Source organism: Pieris brassicae, chromosome 5 (assembly GCF_905147105.1).
Source record: "Pieris brassicae chromosome 5, ilPieBrab1.1, whole genome shotgun sequence".
Taxonomy (NCBI): Eukaryota; Metazoa; Arthropoda; class Insecta; order Lepidoptera; family Pieridae; genus Pieris; species Pieris brassicae.
The window spans coordinates 12,585,945-12,608,301 of NC_059669.1; the positions used below are offsets into that span (position 1 = coordinate 12,585,945).

Below are 22,357 nucleotides of genomic sequence, written 5' to 3' on the forward strand. Positions count from 1 at the left end.
CGGGCAACGTTCATATTAAAAAATGGTGTCCATATTAGGTATCCCGTCACAAAAATGGTCTCCGACAGATGTAAGAGGATATCAAGACAGAACAAATTACAATTTAACTGGAACGGGAATCGAACCCGATACTCCAGACGTCACTAACTGCTAGTTAAATATAAATACTGAATTTAAACTTTTGAAGTTTCGAAAGCCAGCCATCCAATTTGTATTAATTATAAATTAAAGGAGTAAAAGTCGGGGCGCAAACATTGCTCAAGTGAACGAAGTTTTGAAACTCGATGAGCTACAAATAGGCATCGGAGTTAAGTCGCCGTCTTTTAATTATAAACAGGTATCGATGAGAATTTGAAGCAATCGACTAAATTTGTTTTCTTGTGTATTAACAATTATCGTAAGAATAGTTGGATCAACAAAATATTGATATAAGCGTATATGTGTGTGTATGTATGAATTCAGTCGTGTCATTGACCACTGGCCGCCGACGCACTTGTGAGCCTTGTGGCAATGTGTCCATGGGCGACGGCGCTGTTATAAAATGGCAAAATGGAAATTTTGCAGCTTTTGAAACTAGATTTGACTTTAAAAAGACTAGGTCTGAGTATTTTGACTGTTGTGTATTTTTTTAAAAAATAAATCTATTCAGGTTTCTTTTAAGTTTAATTGTTATTATGTAGGTTACGTTTTTGTTTAGAAAATACTAAGAAATAGAAAAAAAATGTTTAGTTGCAGTACAACCTTTTTAGGTCTGGTCCTCAGATCATGTGCCTGCTTCATGATTATTTGTCAATCTAATAGGCAAATGGGTGGGATTCAAGGCGAAGTTTACTCACGATGTTTTCCTTCGTACCAGCGAATGTTAAATGCGCATATAGAGTCCTACCAAGACTAAGATCAAGACGTAGGTATTTTCTTAGAGTTTAAATAGAAAAGCTTAAAAGAAATACTATATTAATTATTATTAAGAAGCTTTTAATAAAAAATCACAGAATATGAGAATATTGACTCGAAGTACCAGGCGAGCAGAAATTACAAGGAGACTAAAAATACAAATTTATATGTAACTAATTCATCCCACACGAGGTATTAGCCGAGTTCACACATCAGCTCAGTTCAAAGGAAATGTCATCGATTGCCACTACGTTCACATTTAATTGGGATCGAATACTTGAGACGGGAATAGACATGTCTTTTTGCTTTCATAGTTTGAACACTATCTATACAGGTTGTTTACTTTTATTAAAGTTCTATTTTCGGTGATAAAAATAATAATAAATAAATAATACGCCCAGCATGGTGGGGAAGATCGGTTACGAACATTGCATTATACAGGTGGTTCACTATTTTTAATAAAGCGTACCAATAAAATAAAAGGCCGGCAACACACTTGTGAGCCTTCTGGCAATGTGACTGTCCAAGTGAATTAATTAAGCGAGCCACCTATTACATAAAAAAATCGATCAAATGATAGAATAAAATACTAATAATAATAGTTAATCCAGTAATACAACTTTACATGGGTGTCGGCCCTTTGATAATTTTATTATAGACAAGTAGAAGAGCAACGGTCTGTCAGATGCAAGTCTTCTTTTAGATCTTAGAGATGCCGGTTACCTCATAATGTATTCCTTCATGCAAATGTTAGATGAGTACATAGACAGAACTGAACATGACTGGTCGAAAATTAGTTTTTTACCTTTTTTTAATCTATAATCGTTGGTTAAAAATGTTATGTCTATTGATTTTGAAAGATGTCGTCGATTTCAACTGACACTTCAAGTTATAATTTCCCGCCCAAAATATTATGAATAAAAAAGAAAACACATTTATGACTCGAAATTTATGGTCGAAAATAAGTTTTTGTTGTCGTTAAAATTAAAAATCTGATGTTTATCGATTGATGAACGATGTCAAAAATTTGTTTTTAACTCTAGTAGAGTGTTCTTTGTTTAACAAATATAAAAAATATCATTGCAATGTCAATGTGGCAATTTGAGTTTATGTTAGTCCACAGCCGGGGATAGAATCTACGACCCTAGAGATAAGATTAGCATGCTGAAGTCTTAGCTAACACCGCTATAATATTGCTACTTTAATCGAAACGAAAATCAAAATGTCTTCTTATGTTTTAAAATATGAATTCCAAAATCGAAGTTGAAAATTTTTGCCAAATAATCACAAATTTCGTCTAACCAGTTAAGCAACTTAACGTCGGAGTATTTATCAAAATCCATCCTCAATTAATTCACTTTCAAATCCGAAACTTCACTTTTAATCCGATCGATCCCTTAATTCGTCCCTCGGCCTTTTCTCTTAAACAAAATACTTATAATTGCATTATTGTATATTGATCTAGTTATACTAAGTGAGAACTCGATTCAAACTTTTGTCTTTGGCGATACAATTCTGTGAATTATAACTGACACTTCAATAGAATAACGTAGTTTCCCGCCCAAAATATTATCAACAAAAAAAAAAAACACAAAAAGCCATTTTTGCTTTGGCACGGTTTGTGCATTAGCCAGCATCAAGTATAAAATAAGCCATTTATGAACGAAAAATTCGATTCAACTTTTTTATTTTATTGATTACGAAAACTGTCAAGTATAGCTGACACTTCAATCTATGGAATGACGTAGTTTCCCGACAAAAATTTTGTAAAGATAAAAGGAAATAAGCTCATTTATAACTGGTCGAAAATTCGTTTGTTTCTATAATTAAAAATGTGACGTCTATTGGTTACGAAAGATGTCGTCAATTATAACTGACACTTCAAGAGGTATATTAGTATTTCCCGCCCAAAATATTATTGAAAAAAATAGCACATTTATAACTGGTCAAAAATACGTTTTTTTTACTTTTTTGTCTATTATCGTTGATCACAAATGTGATGTCTATTACTTGTGAAAGATGTCATTGCAATGTCAATATGTAAAGTTGTGTGTTATTTTATTATTATTACCAAAAGACATGTTATGTAACAAAATCTTTATGATTTCCATTGAATTATTGGATTCATGAAAGCATACAACGAATGTCAAATAAAAAATAATCGAATTATGAGATGTATTCGATTAAAACAAACGATCTCAAACATCGTAATCAATGCGAAAGATAATTCAAAAAGTCGCTATTTAACGTAGAACAACCCCATTTAAACGGATTTAAACGTGAAGAAAAAACGTCTGTGCACTTAATCAATTGCAGCGCGATTGTTTTCCACCTCGGGGAGGTCTTTTTGAGCGTTTTCACAAAATTCCAGCGATGTTTTAAGACTGCAATTTGAAAAGGGATTCAGCTAAACGACATCGCAATTGATGTCTCCGCAATATATTGTGTGTTATTGAGAGGTATCGTTTTCATTCATTCCAAATGCGGCATTCGCAACGCGTGCTCACAATATTTTCAAAGAGCTGAAATATGCTTTTACATTAGGAGTTAGATAAAAATTACCTAAAAGCTAATTAATATCTCATCTCCGGTGCCTTTGAGAATTTTTTGAATGGTATCGCTTCAGACATCGCCAACCTTTTTTGCGCTCCGTACAAAGTACCGTCCGAGCGTACATAAAAACCCCTTTAACTTATGATGAATTAGCGATCTCCTACGCTTTATGTCTCCCGCGTTATCTCGCCTCAACCCCCTCGGCCCACCCCCTCAGCCCACGTCAATATGAAGGAATTAATATGGGCGTAAAAATCGTGAGCTCAAGCAGGACCGGGGTGGATTTGTTTTTGATTAATTCATTCTAATTTTATCCAAACCTACAAATTTAAATGTTATTCTTGGTAATTGTGGATTACATTTATATAAAAAAAAATAATGATTTTTGATTGATTGAGATGATTAAAAATGACAAAATTCTGGTAAAAAATATAGAAATTAAATGCAGTAGGACTACAGTTAGTGCCAACACAATTATAAACAAATGGTACCAATATGAAGAGTTCGAAATTCAAAATACCTAAAGAGAACTAAACCGGCAGTCACAGACTACAATAAAAAAGTAAAATATTGAAGAAGTTTGTATATTTGTTTAAATAACTTAAAATTCGAATTTAGTTTTAAAATGCCTTCCTGGTCAGTGTCAAAATAAAAGCCCGGATCTCGGTCAAGTAATTACTTTCCCATACATTAGATAAAGACAAGTCATGTCGAAGGGCCTATATCACGATTTCAGTCCACCTAATCCGTTCCCCTTGGCCCCCACCCCCGAGATGTTTTGATATCGCTATAGAAAAACATTGACGTAAAAAGTGGGATGAAAATTAGGGGTCGGGTGGAAATTTGGAAAAGGTTGGCAACCGCTGTCGAATTGACCGCTGAGTAGGGTCCGCATTATGTGGATAACGTCGTTATGTGTTGATCAATTTTAATGCGTGTAGCGTTGACAAAAAAATTAGCATGCGTGCAACATCTGAACTTATTTAAAAAAATCCTTAAAAAATTCACGTCAAATTGATAAACTCCTTGTTTTTGAAGTTGGTTTTGGTTTGTTAAAAAGACTCTGTCGAACCACATGAAGTTTAAAAACTAAATTTGTCTAATTGTTTTTAACTACCCTTTCATCTCTTTCTGACAATTAGTGTTTGCACTGAGATGAAAAGAGACACTAAAATAACTATCGAGACTAAAAGTCTGAATAAAATGTATTTAAGGAACTGTTACTATAATAAAAGATTGTAGTTCATAAATACTTCAACGAATCTACTGAAATAAAGTCTCGAAAAAGTGTGTTCTAAAACATTACCTAATTATTTAATAATAATAAAGTAAAGAAATAAATAAACTGAAATTATGCCTTACCTCCATATAATAGTTTTTAATTTTCATCATATTGTCCTTCACAATAAACATCAGTCACTATACCATTATAACGCATATAAAACCATATTAAAAAAACTTCAAAACACGAAAAAAAAGGTCACTTCTATTTATGAAATAATGTTTAAAAACATTAAAACTCTAAATTCAAATATTGGAGCACATCGCGCGCGTCATCAGAGCAAAAGCGCGCGAGTAACTGCCTCACAGATAGCGTATCGCCTTATCTTAACAATTAATACAGATTCCCATACACTTCCGTCATTTGCATAGATCATATGCAAATCGATGGCAACCCTCGACCTATCAATCGTTAAACAGGTTTAAATGTATGACGCGCCATTGTCGGCTGAGAAAAATGAGATAAGATTAGGGTTAATTCGACCCTCGGCCTTTAACCAAATGTCAATGTCTCGAAATCCATTGACAATATCGAAAATAGTTTTTTTAATGCTAATTTATACTTGTTGGTTTGAAAAATGGAACGGTAATATTTACGGATATTAATGTGTTGAGTAATTGTTCAAAAAAGAATTTTGTAAATTTTAGCATTTGTTACTTTAAAAAATAAGGAGAATTTGTTTGATTTGCTTGCTATGGGATAATCCTACAAAATTCAACATTCAAAATCATTTATTCATATAGAAAAACAATGTACACTTATAAACGTCAAAAACGTCAAGGGCGTAGAACGGAAGATAAGAACTGGCAATAAACTCTCCGCCACACTTTTAGCTTAGTTCTGCGTCTATTTGACATTAAAAGCCAATAAATTAGCCTGAAATAATTGTTTCGTAAGGAATCAAACGTGTTAAATACGGGCATTTTCAGGAGCATGAATATTGATGAGATCACAGATCCCGTGAGAACTGTCCCATATCTGAAAACTTGCATATTAAATACCGAAACCGGTTAATATCGAATATTTATCGTGTCTTATAATTATTGATATTAGCATATCCAAAAATCAAAGAACAAAACTTGATTTATTCGCTTTTCAATAGTTGAACTGGTATTTTTAATTCCCCTTTTTTAATTTATTGACCTATGCAAGGGTAATTATTTGCATATTAAGTACGATTTGATTCTGTGAGAACGTTTTCAATCTTTTTATATGCTACATTGATTTTAGGTCGGGACGATTCCCTTTCTTATTATTATCTGTGGCCTTTGTTGTGTTCGATCTCAAATACGAATTAAGAATGTAGTGCATATATTAATAGACATTTGAAAAAAGAATATTTATTAAGGTAGAAAATACATTTACTAAAAATAAAAATTTAACAATGAATTTGTGAGATTTGAAAAAATAACAAATATATTTTGTAAATTTCTAACAAAAAGGTCCGATAATTAAATGAAAAGAAAATATAACTTGACGTATCAAGAAATTTAAATTCCGAATGCGATAAAATTTTAAAAATCCCAATCACATATTTCGTTGATTACGTAGTTTGGAAACGCTTTGCTGGGTATACATTTTTAATTAATTATTATTTATCTGTTTTACGATCTGTTATTATATCGTTGGATTTTGATCTCTATAGATATAAAACTACGGTCTCAAATGATTAAGTCACTAACACTTTTTATGAGAAAAATTGTTTCAGCCATTGAATACGCTTAAGCGCGTCGGTTATTGTTCGAATTATAAATTTTTGAATTTAGAATTACGGTAATTCAAATTAACGCGTTCGAATTATAATCGGGGTAACGCAGAAAATGTTTCACTCAAATTCGACTTTTGACACTTAATAGTGAAGACTGAAGTATCATTTCATCTTGTTATTCTATTTAGGCTTGGATTAAAAGGGTTTTATTAAACGCAATGCGATTAATTTAACTTATTGAAGTTTTTACAAATCCTTGAGGTGACGAATTAGGTTAATACATTTAAATATTGAATAGTTCTAGTTTTTGACGGACACGAAATCTATAGACGTATTTTTTTACATTTCAATCCTTTCGACGGACACGAAAGCTGAAGATTGTTAATTTTTTTTTACTTTTAACTACAAATAAGCTTTGTCTATGAATCACAATTCAATAAAGAAATATGAAATATACGGAACCAAAAAACGAAAACAGCCAAAAAATCATCGAACCCACTATACCGTTGAACTTCATGGTACACTTGGCAGGTTTTAATTGTTTAATATCTGATGCATGTCAAAACTGCCCATGGGCGACTTTGAATAACACATATTGGGCGTTCGCTAAACTATTATACATACTTATCAAAAAAAATATATCTAGAAGCTTTTACTTTTTTTTATTTATGTACGCAAACGGGCTCACCTGATACGTGATATCGCCACTTACACTGCCAGAAGGCTCGCGACTGCGTTGCCGGCTTTTTAAGAAATCGCTCTTTTCTTGACCCTAAGCCGAATTGGTTCGAATATTTCCTTAAGACCCTCTGTACCAAACACATCGAAATTTTCTTCTCATAGATAATCTGTAGTGTACTGGGGGTTAGAACGCCTACATCTATAATGGCGAAATTTCCTCAATATTAAAATTACTCGATCAAAAGCGCTTTCTTCGCGCGATTTCTCCGATACTACCCTAACGACTCAATCTACGCGCATTTAAATTGCCCTTTCCTTAGAAACCTCATTACTTCCCGAAATATAACCTCTATGGAGGCAATAAATAACCGAACGGCGCGCATATTTCAAAACAAGAAAAAATAACACATAAAATTTCTTTGCCCCGAGTCTAATGCTAGCGCGCGTTTCCATTCGTGTAATGACAGTCGGACGGTTTCCCGTTACCGCCGAAAAAAACGTTACGAGAAATCTTTGTTTTTTATTTGGACCACAAAGGACATACTAAGGAAACTGTAAAACGTTTCGGTGCCGTTCCTGAAACGTGGAGACGAGCAGCGAAATCATGTTGAAGTTTTATTAATAATCAATTCCAACATACAGTATTTACAATGTTCTTAAGCTACACAGTAATAATAATAAAGAAACATAAAACAAATTTAAAAAGTTTGGCTCCTATGGCAGTATATGTATATACGTTTTTAGTTTTTTATATCAATTAAATCAAGTAACAAACTTAAACGTACCTGAGTATGACGTCAAAGTCAAAGTCAAAAATCATTTATTCATATAGGTAACACAATTTACACTTATGAACGTCAAAAAAAGAAATATACATTAAATGCTTATAATTTTACATTTACTGCCAGTTCTCAAATCAAGGACGTAGAACGGAAGAGAAGAACTGGTAATAAAATCTCCGCCACTCTTTTTCCGTCACTTCACAAAATTTGAATATAGAAGCTTATTTATTTATGGAACAAATTATTATTTCAGGTCACCCTAAATAAACTAAAATTATTATTATTTAATACAAACACACACAGACATCAATGATTTAAAATACATACAAAAAACTAGCTAAGAGACAACCCTGACAATTAAAAACAAAGTAAGACAGAGTATCATAACACATTCTAAGTTAGCATCTAAGTAATAATTGAAATGATCAAAACGTGTAACGATAAAAATAATTAAATCCCAGAGAAGTGGGAACGCGCACCCCTGCGTTCCGCGCATAGATTTTTGCATTATTTTAGTATGCAAATGTTCGAAGCGATAGCGAGTCACTGTAAGAGCAATTTAAATTATTTTTTATGGCGCTCTCGTGTATAGAGAGTTCGCCAAGTTACGGATAACACCCGCGGTATCTTATATTGTCTTCGTGAATTTTGAATGAGCCCTAACGTTCGATTCAAATTTAGAATTCGAATATTATTGCATTCCACAATTGTTTACATTTGAAATTGGAGACGTTCCATTTTCAAAATATCGTTATTCCATTGTCGTTTAAACGAGGAAAGATGGAACTACTAAATTATCCCGATACCCTATTTAATCTCCGAAACATTTACGAAATATACGCAAGGAAAAATCTGATTAGCTCCGATGATATATCGCTGAGAATTCCTCGCCTTAGTTGCTTCTAATTTGAATATTAGACGCGTTATTGAAAAGGAAACTTTTTGAACGGCCCTCCGCAAGCTTTTAATGGTTATTGCTTCTTCCCTTTTCAAAAAAAGAATAGCTATGGTTCAGGTGTTCTAGAACAATATTTAAACGCGAATTTATAACTTGATTTCAAAATAAATGCTTATCAGTTTGTAATTCTTAATTCAAATGCGCAGTTCAAATATCGAACGGAAGCGGATACTGATTCTAATTTCAAACTAAATATCGCAATGTTGCCATTGATAAATTTTTGTGACAGTGCTTGTTATATTGAACGGAAATTTACGATAATTATTTTTAGGTCACAGTTGAATAGGCTAGATAATTATTTAATTATTACGATTATTATATGTAACATTTGACATGAGATATGATGTACATTGTCAGTTTATCTAATAAGTAGTTTTAAAGTAGTATTTAAAATTAAGCGTCGGTCTTACATGAAACGCATATAGAAATCATAAAATGTATTTATAAATCTTTGAAACGCGAATAAAAAATTAATGTACGCGCGAATGCCAATAACAAGCGAATTTAACTTTTCACGGGGATACGTGTCAACCGCCGCCATATTGTGTCTATTTTGGCGGGAAACTCATAAAACACGATTACCGGTAACGCGGTGTGGATTCGTTCATTTTTGACTTTATTTTTTCATCTTGGGGTGGCGTAAAAGTTAATACAATTTGTTATTTTGAATGATATTGCCTTTGGGAATCGGTTGCATGTGACATTTCATTAGAACTATGATTAGATAATATTTTCTAACGAATAGGGTCCTTCTTATTACTTCCTAGTTCCAATATCTATGGTTTTATGACTTACTTGTTCTGACATTTAAATATTTATAATCTATGGCAGACCTCATTACAATACAAAACATGTATTCGATGACAAGCAATCGACTATTATAATCGAAAGACGATTATCGATGACGCGTCTTGCTCCGGAAGGATTATTAGCATACGTAATTTGTAGGTACAATCGCACGTGGGCGGCCATTGTTCACAGATAACGTAATACGGAAGCTGGGTTTGAAATTCGAACGAGAACCGATTTTAACGGATGCAACGGCTTTTTTCAAGATGGATGATATTTTAATTCGTTTTAAAATAAATTTTAATATATCAAAACTACCTACTGGCAATATTCCTATTTCGACCTTTAAAAATATGGATGACAGGTGGCTCTTGAGATTGACAGACGTTTTAGTTACCACTAAATGTCAGTTAAGATATTTGATTTTAGAATCAATGGCGATCGAAACGGAACGAATGATATATTTGGACGGCATCCAAACACGAGACCGAAATGTTTATCAGAGGTCATTCGGTCAGTGGACGTCCTTTTTTGCGGAAACTTAATCAAATATCGATATTTGCAAACAAAACAATTTAAAATTGGAACAGTGATATCACTCCAGTTCGAAATTCGAATCAATCGCGATTCTAAAATCAAAAATTAAAACCGGAGCTTCGCGTAATGAGCCAATAAGTCTGGAGACAATAGCTACGTGGGAGTTTAGAGTTTGAAATTATCACAAAAGAATATTAATGTAATACTTATTCAAATATAGCGTGATCTGATACATATTCAAATTATTAGACGTGTATTGAACTTAGGTCGTTGGTTCTGTATGACATGTTTTAATGATATTTGTTAAAGACATATAATATTATGACTGTATGACATATTTAATGAGGTATTTACCAATTTGACTTAGGGACAAAGAGCGTAACCAATCTTAAAAGACCGGCAGCGCACTTGCGAGGTTCCTGTTACATGAAAAAAAAAACTCTCAACTTTGAGACTGAGGGTTCAAACTCTTGTAATTTTTTTAGCAAATCGGGCCATGAATTACAGCAAAAATGATAAAGGGTTGTAGTTCTATTAGATCATTAATAATTCTCTGAATAGATGATTATTAATAAATTAGCTCCGAATCAAAGGATCCCTAATTATCAGTCTTTGTGTGACAAACTTTTTTCTCAATTTGAATTACAGCCATTGTGATTTTTTTACGTTTCCCTATACACACCTTGCGTATTCAAATTAGAACTTTTTTCAAATTGTTAATATGTCTATGGTTGCAGTCTATGGTCCGCTTCCTGCTGTCAACGTAAGGGACAAAAGCGCGCGAGACTGCGCAGTGTTTTGTTTTTTTAATGGCGTGAGCTGTCAAATGCATTGAACGAATTGACAGTGATAGGTATGCAGATGTTTTTACATATAGCAAAAAATAATAGTTTTTAATATCGCGGGATAATAATAATATATGTTGATTTACGGGAGCAGCTATTACTAGGCTTTTATATGTTGTACGTATGTTAATATTTTTAGCTAAAACAATGACGATTTTTTATACAGTTTTTAGTAAGTTTACTTCAAACGTACATAAAAATAATTAAGCAAAAGTGAAAAAAAAACAATCAACTTTCAAAATGATCCTTCCAAATCGTGTCCATCATTCAAATACGTTCATTCAAAGTTTCATTCACTCATTCACAAGGACATAAAAAAGGCAATCACAGTTCGATCATGGAACGAGCGGTGCCTTTGTCTTGGCCCTAATGAGTTTTTAAGTCGATTGTAGCAATTTTTCATAGAAAAACTCCTCTAGTGATGTATCGTTCGAATCAATCACGGCTCCGGCAACAAATCGAACGAATTTAAATAGAATTCACATCCCTTTTTTGATATGAGCTGGTTCGTAACTAATTTAATTAAAAACACCTATTTTTCTATTCTAGACTCACTTATAAAGTGTTTTTTTTATTAATTACTATATTATTTTTAGTTTTTGGTAACTCAGGAGGTAAATCATGTGGCCGTTCACCAACCAGATGGACCGATCAAGACTCATCATCCTCAGAACTATGTACTGTGATAAGACAGGCGCTGGACGTAAACCACTTACTTACGGCGCAGTTCAGACATGAGCTGCCGACTGAAGAGAGAGACGTACTTCATCATAGATAAATCATTTCTTAGTTGTGAAATAATAATAAAAATACTGGCAGTAAATAATAAAGTATAGACTATACCAACGTTTATGCAAAAAAAAACAATGGCTTCATCCGGTTCGAAATTTTAATCCAACTAGAATTCCGATTCGATTATTTGAATATTGTTCTGCATTCAATTGTTTTAGCGTTGTAATTCAATACGAATTAACGGCAGCGAGTTTGATTTGAATAAATGTCAAATGTAGGGTTGACATTTTCAATATTACTTTTGACGTAACCCTTGAGAGAAATTGGAGATTATTGTATGAAAGCATAGCATACATGATGCATAGATCCCTTAATCACAGTCAATATGAGAATGGAAATTGAAATGCTACAACTCTGATTAAACTCACTATATAAAAGCCATTTACCAGCAAAAACGAACCTGAAACAAAAAACAGGTTAAATAAGTAAAAAATCAGCCAATACGGGTTTTATGGAAAAAATCGATGGGCGTGGTCCGAACACGCCCAACGTTACAGGCGATATACGTATCGCTTTTCGAAGTATCGGTATTCGATCGAACGCCCTCACTATCTTCCAAGATATCGAAAACGCCTTCTTAAAAACTAGAATAAACCTATTCTTAACTGTAATTCCTAGATATAAAGTCGAAATTTGCTTGTAAGGTCATATATTTCAACATATTGATGCGATATTGGTTTTCCATTAAGTCTATCAAGCAAAATACATCTTTATTACACTGAATCAAAGTTGAATTTTGAATGTACCGTTCTGAAGGAATGTATTGACGCGTTATCGGTGTACGTGTCGTCCCTTTCTAACGTGTGTGGTCCCGGTATGTGCGTCCCTGTCGCCGCGGGATGAAGACAACTTTCTTTGTAACTGCGCACTTTTCTTAAGTAAATTCATAGAAAAGAAATGGAGGTGTTGTTACAATAATAAACCAGTATTCAAAGAGTATTTTTTGAATATAGATAACTATAAACTAACTAACTAACTATTGCTCTATAGCAAGGATGCTTTCTGGTCACAAAATATCTTTGGTAAATTAACGATAGAGGCTATTAAAGTTTCGTATTTAATTCACAGATTACAATTGTCTATGGTACCTTAACCTTAGATCCTATTCAAGTTTGACATTTACTTTACAGATTAAAAATTATTCTTCACAATATTTGAAATTGGAATTACGATAAAATATTTCCCACAATAACTTTTAGAAGCGAAGACTTAGCAATGTATACGATTTTACGCCTTAAATCTAAATTATAAGGTCTAGATTCCTATCCGCAATGCCTAGACAAGTGTGTTCAGCATTTATAGTGATTTTTTATGCAAATTAATAACATGATAGGTGAATGAATTTATATTAAGTCATATAATAGATAATTAAAGAGACTCGTGATCTGTGTGTATTATCATAACTGTGATTGTATATTTATTTAAATAGCCTCTATGGTTAACCTTCCAAAGACATTTTTGTAACCAGAAGCATCCTTGCATATACATTTGGTAAACCCAAACTAATAACGTCAAATGTTTTAATCTGTATAGTAAATGACAAACTTAACACTGCGAATAGCGAAACAACCAATTGATATTTTTATCAATTCGTAAAAGGCCGGCACCGCACTCGCGAGCCCTATGGCATTGAGAGTGTTCATGGGCACTTGCCTCTTGTCTTATCCGTTTGCCTCCTGTCACATAAATAAGAGATAAGAAACTCTATAATAAAAGGCATGTATGTGCGAAACTTTGGACCCTTTAGAAAATGTTATTTATGTAATAGGGATGATGTTAAAAGGCCGGCAATGCACTCGCGAGACATTAAGAAAGAGTCTATATTTTTTCGTTTGTATGTTACACAAAACCTTTTTTCAAATAGTGGCAAATGGGCAAGACGCTGACCTGCTGATAACTGATTTGGACAGCCTCAATGTGGCTCGCGAGTGCGTTACCGGCCTTTTAACATCACCCCTATTATATAAATAACGTATAATTGGGATGTAACTCTAAAATAAATTCCCATAGTTCATTAAATCAAAATATAAATAAACTGAAAAAAGGTGATTAGTCCGCCACATGTATCATGTTTTAGTCAGAAATAACTATTAAACAGTTTGGAATAACATAATAAACCATGGTGTGTTTATTTTAAGGATTAACCGATTTGGGGATAATGTATTTATTCATATTTTTGTACTTAGGAACACCTCGGTTTCTTCCTCATCCCTTTTGTCAATAATGATAATTTATTAGCAAGAATAAGACACACATAATAGTATGGTGGTACAATCTAATCTTGACATATTCTGATGACGAACACAGTTACATATAAGCAACTAAAATTCTACCTATTAAGACAAATATGTACGCCAACATATCAACATAGTGAATTCTTATATTATTTTATCACATTATTAAAATAAATCATCCATTCATAGATGTAGGCATATGTCGTATGGGAGCAATGTGATGCCAATTGACAGGCTTTAACGCCAAGTTACGCAACAAGCTCGACTGGAATCCTCAAGGATTTCACGTGGCCGTTCAAAACAGAACTGCATCATAGCAAATGCGAAGGAAGCTGGTGTGACTGCCGGTTGGATGCCCACCCCCTTCTACCCCATTTCTCTTTTAAAATTGATTACGAGGTATGAAGATGTAATTGGAGGCAGATGGGCAGGAGGCTTACCTGATGTTAATTGATATGGACCATGGACACTCACATGGCCAGAAGCCTCGCAAGTGCATTGCCGAACTTTTAAGAATTAGTACTCTCTTTCCTTGAAGGGCCAAGTCGAATTGGTTCGGAAATACTTCAGTGGTGGTGGTCAGGTGGTGGTACGCGGTAAAAACTGCCTTAGCAAACTGCCCTCAGTTGTGGAACGACGGACGTCATATAGGCCACGGATAGTGGAGATATGCAAACATACAAAAAGCATCTCGAATTGAAGTTTTAATAAGTTGGGTTTTTTTTTGATATGTATCAATAGCGGACACGTGTGGTTATATTATCACCAAAAGTCAGAAAATAACTATTGTGGTTGGTTTCGATTAGTATTATTATTTAAATTATTGATAAATTCCTTTATTTTATAACCATTACACCACTTTCAACAACAGTAAATACAATGGCAAAAACACTGACTCTTAGACAGAAGAATTTTGGTGTTACGTACTTTATCGAAAGCTTTGTTAAAGATTAAACAATAAAATGTTATTGATCAGACGCTTAGAAATGTTCAGTTTGTTTATTTATCGAAGAAGCTGTTTCATCATCCGTCGTCATTCCATAACTTAGGGTTTGAAGTTACTTCTACAACCACTATGTGTAACCAGCAGCTCACTGAAGAATTTACAAACCAATACGACTAAGGGTCCTTCAAGATACTAATTAAAAGGCCGGCTTTAAGAGTGTCCATGAGCAGCTGTAGTACTTAACATTGGATGAGGCCTGCACATTTTTACGACAGCATTTTTTTACGCTTAACTGCAAGAAATATAGTAGTGAAATTATAAGGAGTCTTAACGCTTTCGAGCGATCTGATCCAGGCCAGCACTGTCAGGAATAGAAGCAAGCATAGCACGTCGACAGACGGGATAAAATAAATGAACTTCCGCATAAATTATTTTTGAAAATTCCAATTCTCCAACTAACAATTAACCCATCTAATATGCCAAGAGGTGATTAGGAGGTGTTTTATCGTAATAATCCCGGATTACAAAATCCTGACACGGGCCATCGCCTTAATTAGGGGTCAATAGTTTACTCCGGTTTGTAAACCATTGGTTAACATTTGACCTTTGAAGTTTGCAAGTTAGATAGGAGTGTTCTCCATGACATTACCAGAATGTCAAGTATAACTCTTCGTATTACAATAAAATACTTTAAGTATTTGGGAAGTATTGAGTCGGTGAAATGTACATGTAAATATACTTTATATCAATAGTGCTACAACCTTTTAGGTCTGGGCCTCAAATTTCCTTAATCATTTATTATAGGCAAATAGATGATCAACATTTTGGGTATATTTTTTGAATCTTAGCCAAACCGCAATTGTGTGGTTGTTTATATGTTTATTTTATAGTACGAGCGATTGTTAAGTGTTATAGACAGAAAGTTCATTGGTGCATAGCCGGGATCAAACCTACAACCCCAGGGATTACTACCAGTCGAGCAACTAGTGGAGTGAATTGATCGAAGAAGTATAATTAGTATTAGTTAATTTAAATTAAATCAATGTAAACGGCGATCTATGTGTCTACTAGTATTTAACTAAAAAGAAACAAACAGAAAGACAGAAGATAAACTCCGTATTCTAGAACTGCAGAGCTTCCTGACAGTTGTCCAAACATTACTATTTGACCTTTGACATTTAGACAGTGCTCAAAAAAACGTTTATGCTGTATTATTTAGGTCTTATTAATTAATTTCAAATAAACACTTAACATTGAAAATCCAAAATAGCTTCTGCGTATTCAAAGTCTCCCCAAGGGTGGGATCGAAGGTCGAATGAAGTATTTATTGAGTTGCGGTTGTCCAGGGTATTTTATTGTTAGGGGTGATTCAGGGGATGTTTTCATAATCAATTCGACAATATTATTGTGTTTTAGTGCTGGTCTAGTGGCTTAAATGCCCGAGGACGGGAGTTCGGACCACGAGTGTGATTTAATTTTATTTTTTGATATAATTGACACAATTCTATTATTTAGTATAAATGGTGAGGAGTCTCTGCAGCTGAATCTCATCGGACGTCAGAATACAGAATACCATTCGTATCACCCCGAAGTCCGTCGTTCCACATTTGAGCGTCTTTTTAACAGTATACCACGTACTTTGTGGAACCAGCTGCCCACTGAAGTATTTCCGAACCAATTCGACTTAGGGTCCTTCAAGAAAAGAGCGTACCAATGCTTTGGTAACACTTGAAGCCTTCTGGCAATTTGAGTGTCCATGGGGGGCGGTATCACGTAACTTCAGGTGGACTTCTAGGCCGTTTGCCTAATATATAACAGGTTATATAAAAAGTTACGAAATTCTATATTAAAAGGAGCGTCTGTGCGGAACTTTGGTCCCTTTAGAAAAAGCGATATTTTTAGCAATTGTAAAAACATCGAATTCAGTTCAATAGTATTAAATATCGTTGCTAATGGGTAATGTGAAAACAACAGGTGCCGGGAATCAAACCCGACAGTTACACCTTACATCTGGTATTGGCTATCTATTTTCAGTCAAGACAATAAAAATGTTATTCAATCCATTTTTTAAGTTAGAACTAAGGAATTATTGTTGGATACTTAAAAAAGCGACCATGTTTTAATTATCGCGGGTGTAGCTTATTTAAAAAAATCATAAAAATACTGAACATTAATCTGTCTAGGGAAGATGGTAGGTTTTCCACTCCTGTACAGTTTTGACAACGACGATCCAGATCGTGTTGTGCCAGGAGCTCTGAATAAAATTAGTGTACTGTGGCCACTTAGTTTTTAACTCAACAATTTGTACGATATTCTTCATACATAAAGAATAGAGAATAGAAAATATTCTGAAAGAAAACAATATTTTAATTGGATTAAAGCTATTTGTATTATTATAAACTTATAATTATTTTGCATAATTTTAAATTTTCCGACGTTTCGCGTGCTTTACAGCGTGCGTGGTCACGGTGACTGAAGACACACAGCTGTGGAAAAAGTTGTGTTATCTGTATTAATTTCCCCGGAGTTGGTATCGACTGAAAGATGACGGGTTTTTGCAGAATCAACAAAAGACTATAGAAAATATTCTGACATTCTTAACATATTTGTTTCCCTTCGCGGAAATGACTGACACACAATGGTATTATAAGCCCAATAAAAAATAAAATATTCGCGAAACCAATGGCCCGATTGTATCATTTGATTTCCGAACGTCCCGAGCGGTGCCCTCTACCGGAAGTGCGTTGAGCGGGAAAATAGGCGGAAATATCTGGGGCCAAAAAAATCCCGAAGAATTTGCATGCGAAAGGGCCACTTGCTGGGGATGTGGGGGTGTCGATAACTTTGTTAACATTTATGTATTATTTTTAATTCCAACATGTAATAATAATAATTAAACAGTCTTATAATGGCACCTGGTAGATAGAATCGGTGACTCCACGAATTGGTGCTTTCGTCACTCAATGAATAAGTATCGCAATACAGCAAGGAAATGCTACCATCAAAGGGTACAAGGACGAAACTTTTTAAATTTGTTTTAATTTTCTGTTTAATAGGACAATAATTAATTTGAAAATGTGGTTAGGTACAGTAGAAGAAGTATTAAGGAAATAAATAATAAAATATAATAATTAGTCTACAAAACTTTAGGACTTTGTATACAAATAAATGGGAATTGATGTTTACGCCGAAAAATGGTTGTAATTATTGGGAATTTTTGAAATGAAAACATAAAAAATACTTTGGGTAAGACTCGCTAAGTATTACATATGTCAAAAATGGTATAATATATTTTAAAAAATATATATTTCTTTTATAGTTAGAACTGTATAACATATCGATAAATGTCCCATCCCTAAAGACACCCCGATCGGTCGTAAATTTGTCAGATTGTCGATTCACCCGCAAACACTCGATACGACACTTTGTTATGATAATGCTTTCTTACGTTATTCTATTTTTCTATTTTTATTCTGATCATTTCCCGCTCGTTAAATGCTAAATACAAACTTTGGCGGTCTAAATTTGAAAACAGCGATCGCAAATAAACAAGTGAGTCGTAAATTGCACGTAGACTTTTAAACTGATAGTATTATCACTCAAAAGTATATCAATTGTGGAACACACCTAATGACTGAATTTCAAAGGAAACACACTGACTCAGAATTAATAAGACATTTGGAAATCAAACAAATCTATCTGAAGTACTGTGGGACACGTAGTTTGTTCTTCAGATAAAAACTAATTTTGGGTTTTTAGATCTGGGCCTCAGATTTCTGTATCTGTTTCATGATTTGTCAATCTAACAGGCGAGTGATCAGCAGATTTCAGGGATGAGAGTCGCTTAAGCCACTAGGCCATTATGCTCTATCTATTTTGCTTACTTATAATGTTATAAATTAAATTTTAAAAGAAATTAATTCAGTTTTAAAGTATTTTTTCTAAATATATCTTTTTTATCAGTATTATATCATTTATTTAATTAAAACCACACTTTACACCACACAAATCGCATATACATATAGTTAATATATGTTTATATTACGGTGAATTGAAAAAAAAATTTTTTCTTATACAAAGTCTTATACAAATGAGAAAATAATAAGATTTGTTGTAATGAACTTTCAACCGCTAACTCCAAAAGGTTAGTGTCTTTATGATACTAGGCTTCTAGATTATATTGATCAACATTTGCTTGTCTTTAGATTGTTTTTTTTAACGTTAACGTTTTTAACGTTAACTATACGATTACGTTTTCTAGGTAAGTATAAGGCTGTGCATATTGAATACTGTCTTTTTGTCCAAGCAACTTTTTACCTCTTTTCTTCCTTTCTTCTCTACTGAGGTAGTTTATTTATAATGTTTAAGCAATAATAAATATTTAAAGAAGCGAAATTGTTCTTGTCGTTCATTGTACTAATAGATTTTAAGTATTTTTTCGTTGATTTTGGCTCCTCGATGGTAAGGTATTTATGGAAATATTGTGTAAATGTATGTATGTTATTTAAAAAAAAAATAGATTAAGGGTTATCTTCGCTTCTTATAGTGTGACGTATGTTATGCTTAGCGAGTCTTACTCAAAGTGATTTATATGTAAACCCAGAGACAAATTCCATTTATTATAATCGGTAATTTATAGGAAATTTTTATGTTTTCATTTCAAAAATTCTCAATAATTACGACCGTTTTTTGTCGTAAACCCACATCAATTCCGATCTATCCGTTTCGATTATTCGTATACAAAGATGGTAGTCCTAAAATTTTATAGACTATAAAACAGTGACTTACGAACACCGCGGTCACTTGCCACCTTCACTTAAATCTCGCTAGGGGTGGCGACCGTAACAAAATAAAATGTCAAACGTGACGTTAATAAAACGTCAAACGTGAAGATACTAAAATGTGACTTTAAATTAAATATTCAGTCATCTAACAACTGTTGTTATTAGCATATTACGCTTTGAAAAGCCATTTAATTTTGAAGGTAATTTATTTATTTATATTATCACGCATTTTTCGCAAAGAAGTAGGGAGACATACAGACATATTAACTCTTCCTGACCTCACTCGCTTCATTCACTTTCATGACATTCACGCATGCTCGTCGGTTATGGGTACTTTAGACCTCTCTAGTAGGATTTAACTCGACTTCACCATCCACGATTGCCTACAAGGCATCTTCTCATCCATTCGTTCTACACCAAACCACCTAATCATTCCCTTCCGTAACCTAGTCATAACTTATGTATAAATAGGTTGCTAAAACGCACTGTCTCATCATAAACATTTGACAGAGAGATACGAAACTAATACATACAAACTTTGCTAATGATTAGGTTGGTAACCCTAATCCAAACATTCGAAATTCAAATACAATATAACGACTAGTTCTAATTTTACGAGCCCTTTAACTATGGACGAGACATTTTTAAACGATCGACGAAAACAAGCATTTAATGGGAAATGAGGCTTTATGCGATCCATTTTATTAATAACTTTTAATATTTATAGTAATTATTTTTATACGCTGTGGACGTTTTTGATTAGCCATTAATTTTTTCTATCATCAAAAGTTTAATTGGTTTTAAATGAACTATTTCAAAATATATTTTAGAATAAACATTTTCGACACAAGCTCAGTTGTTTTTTCTTTATGGCATAAATTATTTAAATCAAAATCTATACGACATTATGTTAGTAGCGCACACTGAAAGAAATTTGGAATTTGGAACGAAACTGTGTCATTTCAAATTTCGAACAGTTAAAAACAACAGATATAAATAATTATTCATTTAAATTATTAATTATTGATAATTTTGAATTAATCATAAACACAGTATTAAAACTATGACTGCTATTAATACAGTTAAAAGGGTTATTATCGCAATTGTTTCCTTATTTCTCAAAGAAATTTTGAATTTCGAACAAATCTGTCGACGTAGTGCAATTTCAAATTTCGAACCATTTAATCTAATTAACCATAAACACAGTATTAAAAGTTGTCATACACAATTAAAAAGGGTTATTATCGCAAAACGGTCGAATTCTTCTCAAGGACACGCCGTGCGAATGCGCGCTATTCGCGGCGTTTTAATTGTCAAAATCGTCTTTAAAGTCGCCGACTCCATACCGATTCGTCGATCGGACTTTTTTCATCTTAATGACCACTCAATGCCAGCCCTGATTGATTTAGTGGTTACAATTTAACTCAAAAAGTGCGATTTTGAATTATTTAATTAGCTATTTAACAAGTCACTATTTCCTCTCAATTCGAAAATTACTTTTGACTTTATTTCTATCGCAGAGAAGAGATTTTGGTCGATCTTCATCTTTTATTTTCTAGGTACGGAATGAACGCTTGTAGGGTGAAAAAGAAGTCGGAAAACCGGTAAAACCAAATACGAATCGTCATCATTCTGATCAATTTGTCTGCTACATTATCTATATTATTTAATACGCGTAAAGTTACTAAAATATAAACTGGTCACTAACGAACACAGATTAAAAAGTAAACAATTTGAAATTGGAACACAGTTATATTCCGCGGCTAAATCGATTTCAATTGGCTAACGATCGAGCTGGTGCAATCAGAACGGATTGATCAGTATTATCTGATAATAGACCGCCAATTGACTGGTTCACAGTCACGGGGACATCGCGTGATTGCTTTCACATGTTTTATTATGGCCAAGAGTCGATCATTAAAATTGTTTTAGTTTATAAAAACAAAAACTAAATAAGTCTAGATTATAGAACAATTAGACAGTTTATTTAGTCTTTGATATTTATTTGATATTACGTTGAAGAAACATAGAGGCATAACTATAGATACGTCAAAAATACAAATATCGAATATGTTACACTAACACATGAATGTTTAAACGACAGAAGGAAAAAAACAATTCATCCAATCACTTATTCAACCACAGATAAAGAATTCGCGTGAAAAGTTGGAAAGGAAATCGAAGTAACATCGTTGTTTACACTCCCCTTACAAAGGTGAAGTGCTTAATATATTTTTTTCGCAAACGGATCACGTACTGTCCTAAGTGAGCCATCTTTGTGATTTTACGCGCGGATTTTACCGCGCTTTATTGATTCCATTTTCCTAATTTGAATTAAGAACTATATATTTTTTACATTATCTGTTTGGAAACATGTTAACGTTATATTGATGAAATCGTAATTGAATTTAGAACAGTTTAGAATTCTTTTTGAAAACACGTAATTAAAACTCAATATTTGAATAACTCTACACGTAATCAATGAAAACTTCGAATTTGGAACGTAACTGATATGGAATGTTTTTGATATTTTTATACATGAGTTGACTAGTCTATTACAAGTTTTAATTTT

General features: G+C 33.3%; 1 protein-coding gene across 7 annotated transcripts in view; it reads right to left on the reverse strand.

Annotated features, from left to right (window-relative positions):
• Nucleotides 1-22,357, reverse strand: part of LOC123710376 (homeobox protein cut) — a 124,162-nt gene that overhangs the window by 75,979 nt on the left and 25,826 nt on the right. The window contains exon 1 of one of the 7 annotated variants that reach the window (XM_045662220.1): nucleotides 4,810-4,918. The exons of the other annotated variants lie outside the window; for them this stretch is intronic. Coding sequence (XP_045518176.1) covers nucleotides 4,810-4,860 — 51 coding nt within the window. The 5' untranslated portion in view covers nucleotides 4,861-4,918. Of the gene's footprint in view, nucleotides 1-4,809; nucleotides 4,919-22,357 lie in introns of those variants that run through there. 7 annotated transcript variants of the gene reach the window in all.